At 49.2% G+C, this 15,342-nt stretch overlaps 2 protein-coding genes across 2 annotated transcripts; one reads left to right on the plus strand and one right to left on the minus strand.

The window, feature by feature from the left end:
• Positions 1-329: 329 nt before the first annotated feature.
• LOC150062406 (aflatoxin B1 aldehyde reductase member 2-like) lies at positions 330-6,187 on the plus strand. The gene is made up of 7 exons (XM_090335704.1): positions 330-600; positions 1,831-2,018; positions 2,207-2,311; positions 3,339-3,435; positions 3,587-3,686; positions 5,276-5,405; positions 5,993-6,187. Exons 1-7 carry the CDS (start codon positions 387-389, stop codon positions 6,152-6,154), a joined length of 996 nt encoding a protein of 331 aa, XP_090191830.1. The 5' UTR covers positions 330-386; the 3' UTR covers positions 6,155-6,187.
• A 1,262-nt stretch (positions 6,188-7,449) lies between these two features.
• Positions 7,450-8,685, minus strand: LOC150062407 (mRNA turnover protein 4 homolog). The gene is made up of 3 exons (XM_090335703.1): positions 8,540-8,685; positions 7,839-7,915; positions 7,450-7,743 (listed from the first exon to the last, which is right to left on the minus strand). The coding sequence occupies exons 1-3, from the start codon at positions 8,667-8,669 to the stop codon at positions 7,594-7,596; spliced, it is 357 nt and encodes a 118-aa protein (XP_090191829.1). The 5' UTR covers positions 8,670-8,685; the 3' UTR covers positions 7,450-7,593.
• Between the last annotated feature and the right edge of the window lie 6,657 nt (positions 8,686-15,342).

The following is a 15,342-nucleotide window of genomic DNA, read 5'->3' on the forward strand; positions in this document are numbered from 1 at the left end:
TTCCTCAGAGCAGCCCCGCCCCAGCTCTGGACCAGCTCCTCCCCGCAGCTCTGCCCCTGCACCCAGAGGCCCAGCCCGCCCCTCGGCCTGTGCCACTTCCCTCAGCCTCCACCCCGGCCCCTCCCCTCCCGCTACCCCGCCTCCCCGCCCTCCACAGGCCAGGCCTCAACTCTGCCCTGGGTTCCCCGGCCCCGCCCTCGGCCCCGCCCCTCCAGGCCCCGCCCCTCCCGGCCCAGCCCCGCTATGCCCCGCCCCACGGCCACACCACCGTCCAGTGGGCGTGGTCCCGCAGCTCCACAAGTACCCGGCCTGGCCTGAGGTCCCAGGCTTCCCTGCTGGACTCCAGTGCAGAGCCTTCCGCTCCAGCTGCTGCAGCTGCCTCCAGCATGTCTCCGACGGGGTCTCAGGCTCGACCCGCCACGGTGCTGGGCACCATGCTGATGGGGCTCCGCCTGGACCCCTCCTCCAGCGCAGCAGCGGTGCGCTCCTTCCTGGATCGCGGCCACACGGAGCTGGACACGGCCTTCGCGTACACCGATGGACAGTCGGAGACCATTCTAGGCGGCCTGGGGCTGGGGCTGGGCCGCGACGGCTGCAGAGGTAACGTTGATCCCACTACCCAGGACGCTGACTGCCCTGACTTTCCAGAGCTGTGTGAAGCCCAGTTTGCTCTGACCCTTCTTCTACTGGACAGTGAAGCACTGTTTTCTGTTTGCATTTATGCACCTTCCCCATACTCCCCCCCCTCCCTTTTTTCTTTTTGCCTGTCCTGGGTTAAAACTCAAGGCCTGGGCACTGTTCTTGGACACTTTTTGCTCAAAGTTAGAGCTCTGACACTTGAGCCCCAGCACCACTTCCAGCCTTTTCTTAGTATGTGGTGCTGAGGAATCAAGCCCAGGGCTTCCTGCATGCTAGCCAAGTCCTGTACTACTAGGCTATGTTCCTGGCTCCAGGGCAGTCCAGCTTTCTGTTGTTGTGGTGGTGGTGGTTTTTTTGTTTTTGTTTTGCGAGTCCTGAGATTTCGCTCAGGGCTTGAGCACTGTCCTTGGACATTCTCAAGGCTAGAGATCCAAAACTTGAGCCTCAGCACCAGTTCCAGCCTTTTCTATATATTGGTACCAAGGAATCAAAACAAAGCTGTCATGCATGCTAGGCAAGCACTCTACCACTAGGCCAAACTCCCAGCCCAAACTTGGAATATTTTTTTTTCCAGTCCGGGGGCTTGACTCAGGGCCTCAGCACTGTCATTGGGCTTTTTCAAGGCTAGAGCTCTACCACTTGAGCCACAGCATCACTTCGACCTTTGTTCTACATATGTGGTATGGAGGAATCAAACCCTGCTCTTTGTGCATGCTGGGCAGGTACTCTAGCACTAGGCCAAACTCCTGGCCCAGCCCAGTTTTAATCTAATCTGCATCTAGGGAGCTGTCACCTGTGAGGCACCTACAGCCTTGGGAATCTGGCACTAGGCAGCCCCTCTCTGCCCTCTCAGGCCTCATAGCAAGGCCATCCTGCCCCAATCCTGTCCTAACCACCCATGAAAGGGTGGCACCCTTACTGCAGAGTAGACTATGGACCAGCAGCAAATCTGCCTCCTCCCTTGCCTAGGGTCCAGTGCCTTGGCTGGATCCCACTGAGTGTTTCCCACTCTATGAGGTAATATTGTCAATTCTGTTTACAGTGGATAGTATTGAGATTCCTAGAGATTCAGGAGCCTAGGAGTGATTACTTAGGAGTAGGACTTGAACAAACTTCTGCCTCTAGACATGGCTCTAAATGCCCTTTCTGATGTTTGGTAAGTGGCTTGAATTTCCATTTGTGTCTCCAAAGTGAAAATTGCCACCAAGGCCAATCCCATGGATGGAAAGTCCCTGAAGGCTGATAGTGTGCGGTTCCAGCTTGAGACCTCACTGAAGCGGCTGCAGTGTTCTAGAGTGGACCTCTTCTACCTCCACATGCCTGACCATAGCACCCCAGTGGAGGAGACACTGAGGGCCTGCCACCAGCTGCACCAGGAGGTGGGAAAGGGTCCCCTGGCTCAGGGAGGGAGTGATCTCTGCTCTTCCCATCCTCACACTACCAGCAGAGTGAGGGAGCAGAGCACCCAGAGCAGAGCTGGGAACACCTCAGCCCAGGGTCTCCACTCCCACCTCCTCTCCTGGAATCCTTGGTTGTTCAAGATTGTGACCACACCTCTCCCCTACAGGGCAAGTTTGTGGAGCTTGGCCTCTCCAACTATGCCTCCTGGGAGGTGGCAGAGATCTGTGCCCTCTGCAAGAGCAATGGCTGGATTATGCCCACCGTGTATCAGGTGAGGGGCACCTGGGGTGCCAGGAACCCAGGCCTTGGACTCTGGAGCTTTGTTGATCTTTTCCCCAGCCTGCATCCTGTGCCCTCTACAGAGCAGCCACCCCTCTGATCAGAGCCTGTGCATGGTCCTCAGCTCCCCTCAGAGGAGGACAAATTCTTCATCCTGGCCAGCAGGCAGCTGCCCACTTGCTGCCTGAGTGCACAACTTTGCTCCTTACTTCCAAGCCTGGCTCTGCACCTCAGCCCGGATCTGTCCTCTGCCTCTCTGGGGGAAGTGCTCAGGGCTCATTCAGGTGGCTTCCCCCCCCCCCCGCCTCCAGCCACAGCCCCCTGGGTTCTCAGGCTCTGCTTCACCTGCTCCTCCCCATTTATTCAGCAGTTTGTTCAAGGCACTGGTCCCAAAAGTCCCCAGTTCACTGTAATCTTTTTTCCACTACTTTTCATGTATTTACTCTCTACATTACTGTAATGTCCTGGATGATGTCCAGGCCTGGTGACTCAAGCATGTAATCCTAGCTACTTGGGAGGGAGAGATTAGGAGGCTTTTCCAGGAATACAAGTGTGGGAGACCTCATTTCAGGTAATGGCTGGTCTGTGTGTTGGGTGCTTGCTATCTCAAGCTGTCAGGGAGATGAGACATGGAGCATGGATACATGGCATTCACATCCCTGTGAATAAAAGCTCAAGTAGCAGCATCACAGTCCAGGGTGGCCTGGGAGAGACCCCATCTCAAGCATCAGCAATGCACAAAGTGGCTGGGGTCATGGTCCAGAGGTAAAGCTTGTGAAGCATGAATGAGGTGCTGAGTTCCAGCCTCACCCTAGACCTTGCCCCCCAATCAGAAGTCAAGGTGTTGTCTCCATTAGAGATTTTGACATCCATCACCCACTGCATCCTGCATGGTTTGCCTGAAGAAATGAGTTTTTCAGCCCTGATTGTCAGGTGCTAGGATTGTTCAGGTGTGAACTGAGGGTTTTCTAAGGACACATTGGGGACCTTCCTCTTGACTCCTCACCCTCTCCCTGCAGGGCATGTACAACGCCATCACCCGGCATGTGGAAAGGGAGCTCTTGCCCTGCCTCAGACACTTCGGATTGAGGTTCTATGCCTTCAACCCTTTGGCTGGTATGTGCTAAGTGGACACAGACCTTGGGGTGTGGGTTGGGTGCAGGCCTGGCCTGGGGGAGCCCAGCCAACCACACATGGACAGAGGAAATGAAATGCTCAGGAATGCAGTCAAGTTGGTGATAAGTGTCCCCAATCCCCTGCCCACCAGGTGGCCTGCTGACTGGAAAGTACAGCTTTGAAGACAAGGACAGCAAGCATCCTCAGAGCCTTTTCTTTGGTTACAAATATGCTGGGGTGTTGCAGAACCGGTGAGTACTGGGGGAGGAGTCTGCATGGGAAGGGGTGAGTGTGCCCTTGTTCTGCCATACAGAAGACTGCTGTTCCAGTGCTGGCTCCTTCCCGGTGCTGAGACCTGGGTCCCTGGTTGTCATGATTCTCTGGAGAAAGTTGGGATTTCTGGCTTCAGTGCTGTCTGTGGCACTGAGTCTCTCCCCTGGGAAGATGCCTTGCTGTCCACACTGGGGTCCACAATGCTGTGGCTCACAGGTATAGCAGATCCTCCTTCCCCTCCCCTAAAATGAAGATTGCTGAAGGAATATCTACATGCCCATTAGAAAATGCATTTAGGGCCTGGAATTTGGCGTAGTGGTAGAGTGCTTGCCTAACATGCACGAAGACCCGGGTTCAATTCCTTGGTACCGCATACTTAGAAAAAAGCCGGGAGTGGTGCTGAGGCTCAAATGGTACACCTCTAGCCTTGAGAAAGTCCAAGGACAGTGCTCAGGCCCTGAGTTTAAGCCCAGGACTGGCAAAAAAAAATCATTTAGTCAACACGTGTGCTCATGCTTGTCATTCTGGCTGTTTAGGAGACTGAGATCTGAGGATCTCACTTGGAAGCCAGCTTAGACAGTTAAGTCTGAGACTGTTGTCTCTAACCAGCAACGAAGTTGGACATGCACACTGAAGTATGGTTCAATGACAGAATGACAGCACGGAGCACAAAAGCAAAGGGACATTGGCCCGCCACTGTTGTAGCAAACCTACACTCAAACACACAGACATACATAAAAGATGATTCATTTTAGAGTCCAATTTATTATTTGTTGGATTTAGTATTAGGAGAATGATCTTTTTTTCCTAGGTCTTGAATTTGAGGCCTGAACACTGTCCCTGTGTTTTGTGCTAAAAGTTACTTCTCTATCATTTGAAGCACATCTTCACTTCTGGCTTTTTAGTGGTTAGCTGGAGGTAAAGGGATTCAGACTTTCCTTGCTTTGGGTGGCTTCCAAGTTTGGTCCTTAGACCACAGCCTCCTAAATAGCTGGGATTACAGGCATGAACCTCCAGTGCCCGGGTTAAGGGTGATCTATGTGGGCCTTAATAACCCCGTGTCAAGGCAACTTCCTGACTCTCTTTCGGCTTCCCTTTCCCATCATTAACTGTGGTGTCACAATGTATTGACCTGTTCCCATTGTTTCTGTTCACTCTAGAAAGCTGTTATTGCTAAATTTGCAGACCATCTGCTAGTTCATTTCTGAGCACACTGTGACCCTTTTGCAAGTAGGAGGGAAAGACCTCTTAAGCCAGGCTTTCTGCAGGAGATTCCCAGGCTAGCCCTCTTGAAATGTCCAGTCATAAGTGGAGGCTCATCTGATCTTGTGTGTGAGCTACATGCACTGCTGTGACTGAAGCTTTCTCAGGTGGGGTGTGCCTCCGTGGAGAACAGTTCTTGTCCTTGCATGGCTCCCTCCCTAGATGAAATCTCTGTCTGCTCAGGCACCTGGGAATGTGGATGTGCTCAGGTGCTCCTGAGCATCCAGCTGTCTCAGGGCTCTGGGAACTGGGCTGCCCTGGACAGTCTCCAGAGTCCTGACCCTTGTTCCTGTGTCCTGCTCAGTTACTGGAAGGAGAACAACTTCAAGGCCATCACCCTGGTGGAGAAGGTCCTGCAGGCCGCCTATGGCTCCAGTGCCCCCAGCATGGCATCAGCTGCCCTGAGGTGGATGTACCACCACTCCCAGCTGGAGGTAGCCTGGCTGTCCTAGGTGCAGGGGTTGGGGGGATATGAAGTGGGACCTTTAGGATTTCCCAGCTAGTCTCTTCTGGTAGATGACTTTTTTTTTTCTTCTGAAGTGTCCAGGTGGCCCAGGTTACACTTTCTTCCAGTGGCCCTATTAAGTATGAGCCTCTCAGTTTTACATGCCTTAGGCAGTCTTACTCTGCCAATTCATGGAGCTCCCCTTAGAAGGGCATAAAAATAGATTTGGGTTGAACTAGAAAATTTAAATGCCTTTACATTTAAGCTTCATCCCTTGCCCTATGCTCTGGAGGCAGCATCAAGTTCTCTGTGGCTGGGGCCTCCCCATATACTTGTCACAGGATGTAGTGTCCCTCACCTTTTATCCATCTCGGTCAAGGTAGTATGGCTATAGCCAGCCTGAAGGCAACATAAATTCTTGAATTGCCTGTGTGCTGGTGTCAACACAGTTTTGGCTAGACAACTCCTTCTGGAACAGTACAGGCATAAGGAAAAATATTGGCAGTGCTGCAGGGAGGGGCAGGTGACTTGAGCTGCAGGTGGAGGAAGGCTGTTGCTAACATGGTGTTCTTGCAGGCTGCCCATGGAGACGCAGTCATCATGGGCATGTCCAGCGTGGAACAACTGGAGCAAAACTTGGCTGTCATTGAGCAAGGGCCCCTGAAGCCAGAAGTTGTGGAAGCCTTTGATGAAGCCTGGACACTGGTTGCCCACCAGTGTCCCAACTACTTCCGCTAGGTTCCACCTGAATGGGACTGCAGATTGCTGACTATTCGGTATCTCTGCCACCTGGAGTTGACCCTGCTCATCCCTGCTGATTCCTTTCATCTACTTCCTCCCAATGCACCCAGTTGGTGGCTGGCTGAGGTCTGCCTCTAGTGAATAAAGTTGGCAGCTCCTGAGCTATCTGTGTCTGGTGGCTTTCTCTCCTAAGTAGGGAGTTTGAGGGACCATTGTGAGGACATTGTCAGAGATAGTAGAGTCTCTTTAGACCCACCTCTGCTGCCCCAGCCTGGCTTGTCTCATCTGTGGGGCTGGCTGTGCATGCTAGAAAGAGCTATGTATAGTGTTAGAGCTGTTTTGGGCTGTGGATGTTAATGTAGTGGATTCAATGTTTTCCCTGCCCTTCTGTGACCTACTGCAAATTTAGGGGTGCCATTAATGCACTCAGGAAATTGTTGTTTTATTATAAAAGGTATTATCACAAAGTACAAGGACAAGAGATTCATGGAGTGAGTGGTGTGAGAAGGGTAACAGGTTCCATGGCTTTTCTACACCTGTCTCCATAGTTTGAACCTCGTAACAGGTTAATTTCTGAGACAGGTCACCTTCTTTTGGGCGATACTGCCACAGCACCTAGGGCTCACCCAAGTCAGGCAAGCCCTTCACTACTGAGTTGTTACTCTGCCAGACTCACAGAAAATTATTTTCTTGAGGAGCTAGGGATGGAAGTAGTAGGTCAATGTGCCACCACCAGACTGTGTCCCCCAGCACTCATGCAGGCCAACATAAAATGTTACTTGATATCACCATCTCTTCTACCCCTTGTTCTTTGGGTTAGTGGTCCTGGGATTTGAACTCAGGGGATAGGTGCTCTACCACTTGAGCCACAGCTCTGCCTCCATCTTTCTGGCAGTTAACTGGAGTTAAGTCTCCCATACTGTCTTGCCAAGGGTGTCTTTGATCTGATCTCTCAGATCTCAGCCTCCAGAGTAGCAAGGATTATAGATATGAGCCACAGGTCCCTGACCTTTCTCAAGTGTCTAAAGACCCTGGACTTGTTGGTATCCATCAATCAGCTTTGAATGTGGTTACAGACATCCAAATGTTTTCAGGAATTCCCTGTGGGAAGTAAAGGCCTTCTAGAGAGGAGGAAGCCCCGCTGAGGGGTTGCTCTGGGCCACCCCAGAGCTGTTATGCTACCAGGGCAGGAGAGGTCCCACAGGGTCAGGACTCCAGTAGCTTGCCTGATAAACAAGAAATCCTAGGGTCTGAATGGAGCACAAACCCAAGGGCTTTTACTTACAAAGGTCTCTTGCGGTGGTCTCAATTTTATTCTTTGGAAATAGCCTCTCCCGTCTTCATCTATACCAAAATAAATAGAGACTCCCTGCAGAAGGCAGTGGAGTCCTAGTGAGTCCTGTGTGGTGAAGCCTGTGCTGATGGTGCTGAAGGCCTCAGTCGTCCTCATCTTCCTCAGACTCCTCCTCAGACTCAGGAGCACTCTCGGGCAGGTCATCTTCCATCGGCTGGAATCTCCTGGACTGCGCATCCCACATGTATTTGATGGTCACCTTGAACTCAGCCATCTCATACCCAAAGAGTTTCTTTCAGAGCAGGAGAAGGAGCGAGGAGAAACGAGTGTGATGGGCAGCGCAGGGGAAGGGCAGGGCTCCCTCCTCCTGCCAGAGCCCACACTCACCAGAACCCGGGCCTGCTCCGGTGTCAGCACATCCCCCTCCTTGCACACCTCATAGTCAGACAGCAAGGTCACCACACCTGCAGGAGAGGGCCCCACACCACTCAGGCACAGACCCTTATGACACTTGCTGCCAGTGTGGAGTCAGGAAGCTGGTGGTGGCTCGCTGCCCACCCCACATGTTGGTACACTGCAGGGCTATTGCAGCCTCTCTCTCTCTCTCTCTCTCTCTCTCTCTCTCTCTCTCTCTCTCTCTCTCTCTCTCTCTCTCTCTCCCTCTCTGTCTGTCTGTCTCTCTCTCTCTCTATTTTTTTTAAGCCAGTTCTGGGGCCTGAATTCAGGCCCTAAGGACTGTCCTTGGGCTTTCCTTAAGGCTAGAGCTCTACCACTCGAGCCCACAGCCCCACTTCTGGGTTTTTTCTGTGTATGTGGTACGGAGGAGTGGAATCCAGGTCTTCATGCACGCTAGGCAAGCACTCTACCACTAGGCCAGAATCTGGCCCAGCCTCTATGTACTTTAAGTGCTGTCCTGTGCATGAACTCACTGTCCTCTTTTACTCCACCTAAGAGGTGAGGACTTCGCCTATTTTTTCAGGGGTAAATGGAAGCTTTGGAAACGACTTGTTCAGCCAGGGAAGGGAGTGCCTGGAAGCTGGTGCTTGTGGCTGTGGACCACGACCTTTCAGCTCTGGGGAAAGCTGTACCTTTTTTGAGGGCAGTAGGCAGGCCTAGCTGCCTCAACTGTGGCTCCATGGAGTGGGGGAACTGCTCCAGAGGCCCTGGGTCCAGGCTCAAGGTGAAAGCTGCTTTGTTACCAGCTCGGGCAAAGTCCATCTGTGTGTACTTCGTGAACCACCTTAGGGAGAAAAGAAATAGGAAGTCAAGCTCTAGATGGAGGAAGTCAGGTCATTCACCCTGGGACCTGGGCACCCCTCCCTGCTGAGTACACCTCGGCTGCAGGCTAGGCACTGTGGACAAGATACAATCACCTCTGGTCACAACCAAGTGTCAGTGAGGCTTCTGGGGCTGCTACCTGTACAGTCCCTGCCCTGCTCATGGACACTTACTCATTCACATCATCCTTTGTGCAGTTGGTAAAAAGAAGACCGACTTCACCCCGGAACTTCTTTTTTTTTAAAGGCTTTTTATATAATTTATATTGCTTTTAGATTGTTTTTTGCCAGTCTTGGTGCTTGAACTCAGGGCCTGAGCACTGTCCTTGAGTTTTCTCAAGGCTAGAGCTCTACCACTTGAGCCTCAGCATCACTACTGGCTTTTATCTATGTTCGTGGTACAGAGGAATTGAACCTGGGTCTTTGTGCATGCTAGGCAAGCACTTTACCACTAGGCCAAACTCCTGACCACCCCTCAACTTCTTGCTGACCTGCAATTCCAAAGTGAGCAATTTTTCCATGAGGAGTGGTTTCATGCACCCAGAGGCATGTAACAACATTTCCGGGCATTTCTATTTGGTAGAGCAGAAACACACAGGGCCCCACTCCCTGGGCTTGGGGTGGGATACAGCCCCTCCCTGTGTGGGCCAGCCCCCTACCTGGTGCAGGTTGTCTTGGTATTCATCAGATGGGCTTCGTCCCAAGGCCACCATCATCACCTTGTTTTTGCCAAAGAACATCCTATGAAGCAGAAAGGGGCTTGAAGGGAGTGCCCTCTTCCCTTCCTCAGTTAAACAACATGCATTTCTCACCGGCTGGGGGACAGGCCCAGAAGCACCCCATCTGGACAAGCATCCTACATACAGCACCCCAGTTCAGGGTCCCTGCTATTATTTTCCTCCTACAGGACACTAGCAAGTTTTTCACCAGTGCACTGGGAGCATCATGTGATAATCCCTGTCTCTAGGTGGCGGCATAGCACCTTTTAACAGACAACCCAAAACTGGTATAGCAGTAGTGACCTCAGAACCATCCAGCCAAGTATAACCAGTGGCCACATGGCCTCGGCGACTGCCGCTAGGTCATTGTCTGTGATGAGGGCACATAATGAGAAACTAGCATGATGCCTCTCTCCACGGCTGAGGGATCTTGTTTGTGTTCAGGGCCTGGGACTTGAAGGGACCAACTGATTCCCCAATATCTCCCGAGAAACTATTGAGTCTTGATTCTGATGGGGTTGTTAGAAAGTCTGCGTTAGTGGCTGGGAGCTTGGCCTAGTGGTGGAGTGCTTGCCTAGCATGCACCAAGACCTGGGTTTGATTCCTTGGTACACATATATAGAAAAGGCTGGACAGAAGTGGTGCTGTGGCTCAAGTGGTAGAGCTCTGGCCTTGAGAAAGCCTAAGGACAGTGCTCAGGCCCTGAGTTCAAGCCCCAGTCCTGACCAAAAACCAAAAAGAGCGCGTGGTTAAAGTGCTTGCCTAGCATGCATGGAGACCCGCGTTCGATTCCTCAGTTCCACATACATAGAAAAAAGCTGGAAGTGGTGCTGAGGCTCAAGTGGTAGAGCTCTAGCCTTGAGAAAGTCCAAGGACAGTGCTCAGGCCCTGAGCTCAAGCCCAGGACTGGCAAAAAAAAAAATCTGATGATAAAATATGAGTGATGTGATCACTATTTCTTAAACTACCCCCTAAAATGTAATAAGTTGGGGGCAAAAAAGGTTTTGAAAGAAATGTTTAGAGGTTTATTTCCTAATGATTTGGTTTCATGCTACTTTACAATTAAATGTATTTTAGGGAAAAAAAGGAAACTAAGTCTGGACCTTAGGTGCAGGAATGATGTTTGCAATACTTGCATCAGGAAAAAACTGTTATTTGAGTTTAAACTGTTATTAGAGTTCTAAGAAGTAACCTAAACTGGAAAAAAAAAAAAAGCCTCTTCTAAAGGAGACCTGGAGGCAAAGGGAGTATCTTGAGCCTATAAGGGTTCTTCAAATGCAATTAAAGGCTAAAATGTTAAGTATTTAAGCAAATAACAGTAAAAGAAAATAAAAAATTGGTTTCTAAACAAAATTTGGAAGTGAAGTTGTCCTAAATGTTTGTTTCTAAAAAGAGAAAAAAGGAAAATTAGGACAACCAAAATGATTGCTCAATTGCTATTTCAGTTTGCTCTTGTAAGTTTCTTTTTTTTTTTGCCAGTCCTGGGCTTGAGCTCAGGGCCTGAACACTGTCCTTGGACTTTCTCAACGCTAGAGCTCTACCACTTGAGCCTCAGCACCACTTCTGGCTTTTTTCTATGTATGTGGTACCGAGGAATCGAACCCGGGTCTTCATGCATGCTAGGCAAGCACTTTAACCACTAGGCCAAACTCCCGGCCCCTCTTGTAAGTTTCTTTACAGCAATTTCCAGCTGGCCCATGGAAAAAGACAACAGATCCTTATTCAGATGTAATGTTTGCCCTTATCAATTTTGAGGTAAGATCATGCTTAGAGACTATTTCTGTGTTGCCCACCTTGTTGCTTTAATTGGAGTAAAGTGGTCTTTTATAGGACTCATTGATCTGAAAGCTGCAGTTCTGAGCCAGCCCAGATAAAGCAAAGTCCCTGTGAGTCTGTGGTGTCTAATCTAGCAGCAGAGTGCTCAAAGTGGTAGAGTGCTACCCTTGAGCTGGAGAGCTGAAGGACAGTGTCCAGGCCCTGAGTTCAAGTCCAGCAATCAACCAAGAGGACATTTATCCAAGTGTAAAGAGACAGTCCTGGGACAAAAACAATGGAGCATCCAGATGCAGTAAGCCACTGCTTGGATGGCAGAGATGGTGTCAGATCCTAGAGTCACTTATGCTTGGCCATTCAAAATGAATCAGAGCCAGGAGGTCATAGAATAGTTTGTAAGCATGCCTTACTACTGTCCATGTCCATTTACTCTGTAACTGGGCAGGAACTTGTCAGTTGTCTGTAATAGTGGGTAGTTTACAATCCTGACCTCTCCGTGTTTGCTCAAAGCCCAAACTGAGCAAATTCTGAGTTGACACCAGCCACAAATTCTGGAAAAAAGTTTGTGTCCCTATTGATCTGTATATAGGCTTATATAGGTAACTTAGGCATTGTTAGGGTCACAGAAACTAAGATTCTCCAGACAATCAGGAAAATGCCTGGGCTACACTGCTGTAGCCAAAAAAAAAAAGGGTTTGTGCAGTTGTTAAATGTTGTGTTGTTCCTAATTTCTAATCCTGGCAACCCCTTGGTAAAATAGGCTAAGCTTTTAGGGTTCCTAGAAACAATGCCCCTGAGTCAGCTTGAAAAAGTTACAGAACAGGGAGCTTCGCCCATTAACCCCCCTCCCCTTTTAAGATAGAGATGAGTCATTAAAAAAAAAAAAGGATAAATCAGAGGCATGGGAAACAGTAGTAATAGATGTGCAAGAGTGAAAACTGCACTTGTGAGAACTGTTTACAGGTTCAAGTCTTCTACACCTGTCTAGAGAATCCTAGCCTCATTTAAAGAAAATCTGGTTACTAAAAGTTGTCACCCTAGTTATTATTTTGGGGTCTCGCCCTATACTGTCTTGAAAACCAATGGGGTGCAAGCAAAAACAAGTGTGCCCAAGAAAAGCAACCAGGAAATCATTGGAAAAATTCACCAAAGTCAGGCCTTGGGTTAAGCTTCCCTTACCAGTCTGTGCAGAAATTTGCAGGCCACCCAGCAGGAGGAGTGACATTCTCCTGGAGCTACTGAGAGACAAGGCTACTGCTACACATCTGCCCAATTCCACCACTCCACAGCCGCTTCCTGAGAAGACTGGAAACCCTTGGTGGTGGGACATTCTATCTGTGCTAAGTTCAAAGTCCCCTAACGAAGTCATAGGAGAAAAAAGTTCAGGCAGAAAATCTTACAGAAAAATCAATGGTATAATTTCATATGAGTAAAAATAAAGTAAGGAGACTGCACCTAAGTAACTCTTGCAGCCATTATGGTGACTCTGGATGGGAATTTTCCATCTAGTGCTAAACAACCTAGAGGAGAGAGGCACTAAATTTAAATGAGGTCTATAGTCAAGTATAAAAGAGAGAGAAAGGTTGGTAAAGGTGTGGGGAAAGGAGTTAAAAAAAAGACAAAAAATGGTTTATTTTGGATAAAAAAGGATCTGAAAGAAATTGTCTTAAATGTTTGCTCAAAAGGGGGAAATTAAGGAATGTTCATGTAAGTCGTAAAAGGTTCGAGTATGTCGCCAATGGTATGAGTACGTCTTGGGTCAAGTTGGTATGCAGTTAAACTGCAGTACTGTAAATAGAGTCAGAACTGATACACTGATGTGCGGGGTTGCTATGCTTGGATGTATATTTTCTAATTGTAACAGTTTTCTTGGGTGCAGACCTGGGAGGGCACACTGTATGCCCCTCCAAACCAAAGACTGCTGTCTGCCCAGCATTCTGCGCAGGTCTGATAGCAATGGTTAACCACTCCCACAGGCCACGTGTTATCTCTGGTATCTAGATCAGCCCCAGGAGTCATTTAAAGGAAAACTTGGGAAGGCTAAACTAGTTGACAGTGGTAACCATGATTCAATCGGATCATTACGGGCCTTACATACAGGTTGATTTGGGGACATGTTCGTCATCTGGTTTCTAACATCCTGGCACTCAAGTGAACCTGCACTGTGATACTCAGCACTGCAACCTGCTGGGGGCCGAGTAACGTAACGCCGTGTCTAACTTGGAGCTATATCGTCGGTAATTACTTTCTGCTGAGAAGGAAGGCAACATGCAAGTGTTATTGCTTTGAGGAAAGGGGCAACAAGGCAAGGTGCAAGAGGCAAGGCGCAAGACTTGATTACCGTTGGTTACAAATGTGGTGTTGCTTTATCACTCTCTGCTGAGACCTATAGTGGGAGTAAACACGTGGACCTCCCTGTCCTGCCCACCTTTGTGCTGATAGGCTCCAACACCCGATATTAGGAGGAGGGACTTCTGGAATAGAGAGAGATTCCTGCCTTGACAAACCAGCCTGACATGTCTGTTTGTGCTCCTGAGAAGGAGGGCGGTCAGTTGGCCCTCTCCTCTCTAGTCCTGGTTGGGGTGTATTTTCCCTATCCCTCCTGCTGGTCAAGAGGGACCGGAAACCAAAAACCCCCAACACCAACCAAAGTAAAGGTAGCAGGAAAGAGCTACTGGATTCATCACTCCTAGGTGGAGACTGCGTGTGTGGACTTTGGACTTTCAGATTCCCAGAGAAATGGACTTTGACATTATTGAGTCCCAAAAAGGAGGTTTGTGTGTCACCCTAAAAGTATGTCGCTTTTGGGCAGACCACGCTGGAGTAATAAAAGATAGCCTGGGGGGCCGGGAGTTTGGCCTAGTGGTAGAGTGCTTGCCTAGCATGCACGAAGACCCGGGTTTGATTCCTCGGTACCACATGCATACAAAAAGGCTAGAAGTGGTGCTGAGGTTCAAGTGGTAGAGCTCTAGCCTTGAGAAAGTCCAAGGATAGGGCTCAGACTCTGAGCTCAAGCCCAGGACCAGCAAAAAAAAAAAAAAGCCTGGCAGCTGTAACAGGAGACTTGAGTAAGAGAGAGTAACAGGGGTGGCAAGGATCTTGGTTTAACGCCTCCCCGTGGCTGACATTAATTTCTACTCTACTGGGACCTCTAATGGCCTTACTAATCATGCTACCCATTAGGCCTTGTGTGTTAAACAGATTGGTGATGTTTGTAAAGCAGAGGATCAATACAGTCCAGGTAATGGTTCTTAGATCACAATACCAACCAGTAAAAGTGGCAATCGGTAATGATTGACTCATTTATGTACTAATGAGAGGGAAGAATGTGAGGCCTAAATTGATTTTGAAGTTTGATGAACTTCAGTAAAAAGTTATTTCTAAGAAGTCTCCATTTTGTAAAGTTCTGAGAAATCCCCTAACTGCCTCTTGTCAGGAGAACTGTAAGATGGTCCATCAGTTGTTGACTCACACAGCTGGCAAGGACATTCAAAGGTCATCTCTAGGACTGCAGCAGTGTTCCACAGTTAGCAAGGCCATCCTGACCTAAGTTTCTGTGGAAAACTGTAACATCAAAGCCGATAAGAAATGAAGGAGTGTTCCAATGAAAAAGTTAACCAAAACATGCGGCTAAGGCTGTGAGAATGAGAACTAAAAAAAACTTGTTCTGTACTATAAAAGCTGTGCTAATTCTGTACTCAGGGCCTCCAAGCATCACTGGTTTCTAGGGCGCAGAGAACAAGCTCGAGCTTGCTAATAAATGGCTCTTTGTTGCTTGCATTGGTCGTGGACTCTGGTGTTCTTTCAGGGATTGGGAAATTTGGGTTCAACAATACTACATAAAAAATTAATATATTAATATCTGTTGGCATCTTTGCAAAGTTTTTCTGGGGCTTCAACTCAGGGGTTGGCACTGTCCTTAGACACTCTAGCTCAAGGCTAGCGCTCTGTCACTTAAGCCACAGCACCACTTCCAGCTTTTTCTATGTATATGGTACAGCGGAATTGGACCTAGGGCTTTGTGAATGCAAGGAGAGAATTCTATCACCAGACTACATTCCCATTCCCAGCCCCTTTGCTGGGATACAACCAAGGTACACAGGCCCCTACCTGCTGGTTCTT

This window comes from Megascapheus bottae, chromosome 6 (assembly GCF_031878675.1).
Source record: "Megascapheus bottae isolate mThoBot1 chromosome 6, mThoBot2.hap1, whole genome shotgun sequence".
NCBI lineage: Eukaryota > Metazoa > Chordata > Mammalia > Rodentia > Geomyidae > Megascapheus > Megascapheus bottae.

What these genes read in the sequence shown, in the direction of transcription:
- LOC150062406 (XM_090335704.1), top strand. Translation starts at nt 387, where the DNA reads ATGTCTCCGACGGGGTCTCAGGCTCGACCCGCCACGGTGCTGGGCACC. An exon ending in GGGCCGCGACGGCTGCAGAG is followed by an intron (nt 601 to 1,830) that starts GTAACGTTGATC and finishes GTGTCTCCAAAG; the next exon opens with TGAAAATTGCCACCAAGGCC. An exon ending in TGCCTTCAACCCTTTGGCTG is followed by an intron (nt 3,436 to 3,586) that starts GTATGTGCTAAG and finishes CCTGCCCACCAG; the next exon opens with GTGGCCTGCTGACTGGAAAG.
- LOC150062407 (XM_090335703.1), bottom strand. Translation starts at nt 8,669, where the DNA reads ATGGACTTTGCCCGAGCTGGTAACAAAGCAGCTTTCACCTTGAGCCTG. An exon ending in GCCTACTGCCCTCAAAAAAG is followed by an intron (nt 7,916 to 8,539) that starts GTACAGCTTTCC and finishes CCTCTCCTGCAG; the next exon opens with GTGTGGTGACCTTGCTGTCT. An exon ending in CGGAGCAGGCCCGGGTTCTG is followed by an intron (nt 7,744 to 7,838) that starts GTGAGTGTGGGC and finishes CTGCTCTGAAAG; the next exon opens with AAACTCTTTGGGTATGAGAT.